The 6,000-nt window shown below is 41.8% G+C and overlaps 2 protein-coding genes across 5 annotated transcripts in view; one reads left to right on the top strand and one right to left on the bottom strand.

Annotated features, from left to right (window-relative positions):
- Positions 1-6,000, top strand: part of NDRG3 (NDRG family member 3) — an 83,173-nt gene that overhangs the window by 16,146 nt on the left and 61,027 nt on the right. For all 4 annotated transcript variants that reach the window (XM_082362002.1, XM_082362004.1, XM_082362003.1 and 1 more), the window contains exon 2: positions 4,798-4,899. In XM_082362002.1, the coding sequence (XP_082218128.1) occupies positions 4,843-4,899 (57 nt within the window). In that variant the 5' untranslated portion in view covers positions 4,798-4,842. The remainder of the gene's footprint in view (positions 1-4,797; positions 4,900-6,000) is intronic.
- RAB5IF (RAB5 interacting factor) overlaps positions 4,137-6,000 on the bottom strand; it is a 97,031-nt gene continuing 95,167 nt past the window's right edge. Inside the window, exon 6 of the transcript XR_014236028.1 lies at positions 4,137-4,446. The gene's annotated coding sequence lies outside the window, so the exon portion shown is untranslated. The remainder of the gene's footprint in view (positions 4,447-6,000) is intronic.

The following is a 6,000-nucleotide window of genomic DNA, read 5'->3' on the forward strand; positions in this document are numbered from 1 at the left end:
TTTTTTCTTTATTCTGTTCTGCAGCAGTGAATTCCACCATTCTGTCTTCCAGGTTGCTTATCCATTCTTTTGCCTCAGTTATGCTGCTATTGATGCCTTCTAGTGTATTTTTCATTTCAGTTATTGTATTGTTCATCTCTGTTTGTTTGTTTTTTAATTCTTCTAGGTCTTTGTTCTTTAATTCTTCTAGGTCTTTGTTTAGCATTTCTTGCATCTTCTCGATCTTTGCCTCCATTCTTTTTCTGAGGTCCTGGATCATCTTTACTATCATTATTCTGAATTCTTTTTGTGGAAGGTTGTCTGTCTCCACTTCATTTAGTTGTTTTTCTGGGGTTTTATCTTATTCCTTCATCTGATACAAAGTCCTCTGCCTTTTCATTTTGTTTGTCTTTCTGTGAATGTGGTTTTCCTTCCACAGGGTGCAGAATTGTAGTTCTTCTTGCTTCTGCTCTCTGCCCTCTGGTGAATGAGGCTATCTCCCTTTTTCTTTATCTCTGTGATTCCAATAGCATGGTCAGACTCTTGTCATCTTTCAGCTAGATTTCTGCAGCAGTCTTCTCTATTTCTCCAATGTATTCCCCCTCTAGTTGGTCTGGCCTGTTGAATCTTTTAAAAATCCCGTCTAATTTATTGAAATCATTTTTGGAGGAAGGCAGGATGAAATTAGATTAATAGAGTCTATCTCTACCCCACCCTCATCATCTCTATTAAGGATTGTTGCTAATAATCAAGCCCTTCATTTCTTCATCTTCACCTCAGATGATCCCCACTTCTCCTCAGCTGATGAGGTCATATATTGGACTATCATCACTCAAAACTGAATATACCTAAGATCCTAAACAAGATCCCCAGGTGATTGATTGTACATTAAAGTTTGAGGCTCATCATACTGAAAACAAGCAAGAAATAGCCCTCTTTTCAGAAACTGGGTACCAAGTAATAGCTGGGATTTTGCTTCACTTTTCCCTACTCATTTCTTTTTCTCCTTGTCCTCAGCTAACTACTGAGATAATGAGAGTTCTTGTCCTGGTGTAATGACTCAAACCTTCATTCTGAGGCATCTGAGTCATTGGTGGTATAGGATTGCTCTGAGTTTCTGTCACCTTTATTTCAAGGAGGTGCCTCTGTGGGGAGAGTGGAGGAAACCTGCCCAGGGTCCTACACCAGTAGATGGGGGTCTGGCATAGACATTATGGTATAGTGGGAAAAGCAAAGGTTTTTAAATCCTTGCCTTGTTACTTACTTAGATGTGGATATTGGAAAAGTCACTTAACTTCTCTAAGCCTAAGTTTTTTGCTTATAAAGTAAGAAATGAAGATATCTACTTGGGAGGAGTGTTAAACATAACTTCTGGGAGGAGGAGGATTAAACATAAGGTCTTTAGATTATAATTTCTGGCACACAGTATACTTTTCCTCTTTCCCTTTCTAGCCTTTTGATACAAAGTTTGCTTCCTCTGTTTGAGGATGGCTATTTTTTCTTGCCACTCTCCCCTCTATCTCATAAAACTGGAAAAGAGTTCTTATCTTCTACAGTTTATAAAATCCCTACTAGCCTCTTAAAAATATTAATAGCTCTTAGTTCCAGGATGGGATCTGGCAGCCATATCATTTGTGCAGATGAGGGCACTGCAGGCCTTAGATCCCCAGGAGGGAGCCAGTCTGTGTAGCTGAGGGATCTGGAGATGGAGTTTTCCACCATGTGATCTTAGTTTTCTTATAGGTGTTATATAACTGCTCATTGGCAAGGGTTCAGGGCAGTGAGAACTGAGCAAAAACTGAGTCTCTTCTGAGTCTCTGGAAGAACATGTTGGGTCCCCTGTAATGTGGAAGGTGAACATCTATTGTCTTGTTGCCAGTTCCTAAGTCACAGTGTCCTGCCTTGACTGCATTGGGCCTGGCTGATAGCGACAACCTTCTCATTTAATTTGTGCCCTTGTTTAAGTGTTTGTCCTGGCACAAACTGCATATTTCTTCATCTTTAAAAAATGCATGGGAACAGTAGGTGAATGCGTCACTTTGGAGGCACCGCAGGCTTCCCTCTGTCCCTGAGGCTCCTTGACAGGCCTCCCCATGTGGAGTCACATTTGAATAATTAACATCTTGCAGTGCCCTGCTTTCAAATGAGTGAATTAAAGTAAGGAATAAAGAGGTGGGTTGGAAAAACAGTTTCAGGAAATCACCATTTTACATGAGGGGAAAATGGAAATAGACTAAAATGTTAACAGCAGTGGTTTTTAGAAGGAAGGGCTGTGAGTAAAATATCTTTTCATTATTCCGTGGTTTCCGCATTTTCTGAAGTGAGCACACATTACTTTTAAATAGGAAGAAGAAGTTTGAAATTGCCATTTTAAATTACTGGTAAGTAGTGAAATCCAAATGAAAAGTAGCCACAATTTATAGTGTGATTAATAAACACAGTTGAGTAGATCCCAGTTAGGCCAATATTTTGGGAGTTAACTGGGTTGAAGTGGGGACTATAAAAGAGAGATTTTAGATGCTGGCTGAAATTGGTGATAAAAAGTTCAAGCCATCTCATCCCATTTTGAAGTGTGACTGATATGAAAAAAATAAAATAAAAATTCAGTTTCTGGGCATTCAGTAGCTCAATCAAGTTTATAGAATACCTGGGATCTGAGAAAAGAACCACGTCCTAGAGGGGGGTTAATATCGAGCTTGTGCTCTCTAACTGGCACAAATGTTTGGGGTCCTCATATTGGCATGTGGGGTCCATAGTTTGAGCAGTGGTCCCTATTGGCACCCTCTGGGTTCTTCAAAGTAATGGTAGAAGAGGTTTTGTTAGTCAGCCTTAATGTAGTCATAGTTGAGAGCAGGATTTATTTTGGTGTATCGGTCATTAATAGCTAAGAGGTTGCCTGGAACACATACCCTCTCCATAGCTAACCAAGTCAAAGCCATACATCCTATCTCTGGACGGAAAAACAGAAAAGTGGGTTAATGTAATAAACGAGTATCTCGTGAAGGATTCCCACCAATCGGAAGTAATTGCTCCTCCTTTGAACTCCTCTGGCTCTTCTTTTTATTTCTCATTTTGTAGTTAGCTTTATAGAGAGCTGTCGTCTCTACTCTTTAGTAAGCTCCTGGAAGGCAGGGACCTTCTTTGTATCGTCCATAATGCTTTGCACAGTGAGTACTCAATAAATGGTTGTTGAATGTCTGAATTCCCAACTCATGAATTTAGCATTTTTCCTGCAAGGCCAAGGCAGAGGAGATGAAGCCTAGAGCTTTGAAGTCTGGGTGGGAATCACTTGCATGCAGTATCCAGTATTTGCAGCCTCTCCCCATGGCTTCCTGTACAGTAGGATGGAGGCTCTGCCTCTCTATTCCAACTTTCCCTAACTTCTCCCTGTTTGTATTAGTTATCTATTGCTATGTAATAAATCACTCCAAAACAAAGTTATATATTATGTCTCATGGTCCTGGGTCAGGAATTGGGGAGCAGGCTTGGCAGGGCAGCTCAGGATCTCTCACGAGGTTGCAGTCAGATGTCTCCAGGGCTGCAGTCATCTGCAGTCTTGCCTGGGGCTGGAGGATCCATTTGCGAGGTGGCTCACTCACATGGCTGGTAGGTTGGTTCTGACAAGTTGGTTCTTTTCCCCAGAGGGCTATTTGAATGTCCTCACTATATGGTGACTGGCCTCCCCCAGAGCTAATGAATCAAGACTACAGTGTCTTGAAACAGAAATTATAATGCCTTTTATATTGTCGCTTCAGAAGTCACATATTGTTGCTTCTGCCATATTCTATTAATTACACAGGCCATCCCTGATTTTTTTGGATGGGAGATTACACATGAGTGTGAATATCAGGAGTCAAGGACCCTTGGGGTCATTGGAGGCCATGGTGGAGGCTGGCTACCATACTCTCCATCTACTGCTTTGATTCCCCAGGTGAAGGCTAGTGAGCTTAGCCTTGGTTTATCTGTTTATCCTAGGCTACAGCATTAACCTTCAATTTTTGTTCTCCCTTAATCCACCCTCCAAACTGTTGCTTTCTGAAGTGTAACTCTGAGCGTGTTGCTCTCTTACTTATACAAAGTAACTAAAATGGATTCTCCATGAGGGCAAAGACTATTGTATTAAGTATCTGTTGCTGCATAAAAATATTACTGCAAACTTAGTGGTTTAAAACAGCACACATTTATCATCTCAGTTTCAGGGGGTTGGGATTCCGGCTGGGTTGACTGGGTCCTCTGCAAGGCTGCAGTCAAGGTTCCGGTCAGGGCTGGCTTCTCATCTGAGGCTCGACTGGGGAAGGATCCACTTCCAGGCCCATATGGTTGTTGGCAGCCATCAGTTCCTTGCAAGTGGTTGGACTGAGCATCCCAGTTTCTTGCTCTTTTGGCTGGAGGCTGTTTCTTACCAAATGGCCCTCTCACAGCACGCCAGCTTGCTTCTTCAAAACCAGCAGGGGAAAGTGTGTCTCTCTGCAAGACAGATGTTAAATATTTTTGTAATGTAATCATATATAGATACTCATGTACATTCCATCACTTTTGGCCATATTCTAATGGCTAAAAGCAAGCCATGGGTCCCACCCACACTCAGTTGGTGGGGTGGGGAATTATGCACGGGTGTGAATGCTAGGAGGTACAGAGATCACGGAGGCCACTTTAGAGTCTGTTTGCCCTAAGCATCTGGTCTAATGTGTCTTCAGCACCCTGAGCCATGCATGACACATACTAAGCTCTAATATTTGAATGAATGGAGGTAGTGTGTGACCATTATGTTTCCAGCTCCTAGTTTAAGCCTTTTGCTTCACTTGTCTTCTGTTTCAGAGTTACTGATTTATTCTTGAGAATCCTCTACTCTCATCTGTCCTCATGGATGAACTCCAGGATGTTCAACTCACAGAGATCAAACCACTTCTAAATGATAAGGTAAAGACTGCTGTTGTCACTAAAATATATGTAAGTCTTTCCTTCTGTGATTAGTTCATTTTCTATATTATCTAAATAGTAACTAACTCAAAACATATTTAACTTGACTTTCTATGGAGAGAATACTTTAAAAAATATATTGCTTAACCTTCTTCTTGATGTCTTGCCTCCCTTTCTTCCTACTTTTGTTTCCACTGGCCAAATTCAATCAAGTTATCCTTGGAATTTTCTTGTTTTACAGATAGAGGTGTTAAGCAGAGAGTGTGAGAGTGGGTTTGACTTAGAATCCAAGTGTCTTGACTTTCAATTTCTATAAGGAAAACTTAACATCCATGGCTGGTGATGTACACAGGCTGCAGTGCTCTCTTTAAAATTTGTCAAGTCTGTGATGTGACCTTTCTGTCTACGTTGAGGTTTTCATCAGGGATGCCTGGATGTTGGTGATACACCTCATTTTTATGTTCGTGTCAGAGAACTGCACAATGAGCATCATAGTTAACAGCCACCAGGATTCAGCAAGTAAAGAGTGCTGTGATGGTGGGAGTTACCAAAAAGCAAAGAAAGGCTGATCCGCTCTCCTCTCCCTCTCCATTCAGTAAATGCGCCTGAAATTCTGTCTTTTCAGCCCTATTCTTTTTATTGTTTACTGTCATGGTCCCCTATGGAAATACTGTTCTAGCTTGGTGTGGATGAGTCCCTGGCATCCTTCCCTGAGGGAAGTATTGTTGGAGAGTAAGGGTAAAGATGGGTGAGGTCAGGATGGGGGCAGGGGCTATACCAGAAGATGCTGTTGCCTGTTATCTCTTTTGCCCAAAGCAAGGCCCTTCACCTACAACTTCTGGGGCCATTGACTTACTGTGTGTTCGTTAATTTGCTGTTGAAACCTGTCAACCCCATTTTCGTCCCTGTGACCTCATCTCCATCCCCACTCCCACTCCTTCCTTTATCTTTCACCAGATTTCTTGCTCTCTCCCTTGGCAAGCTGCACACTTTTTAAAAACCCCCATTTGGTTTCTTCTGCTGCTTCCCTTCATGTTTTCAGAAAACTCTCTCCTTTAAGCACTGTCTTTTGGTGCATGTGAAGGCATGTGAAGAGCTGTC

This window comes from Balaenoptera borealis (assembly GCF_965194805.1).
Source record: "Balaenoptera borealis genome assembly, chromosome: 16".
Taxonomy (NCBI): domain Eukaryota; kingdom Metazoa; phylum Chordata; class Mammalia; order Artiodactyla; family Balaenopteridae; genus Balaenoptera; species Balaenoptera borealis.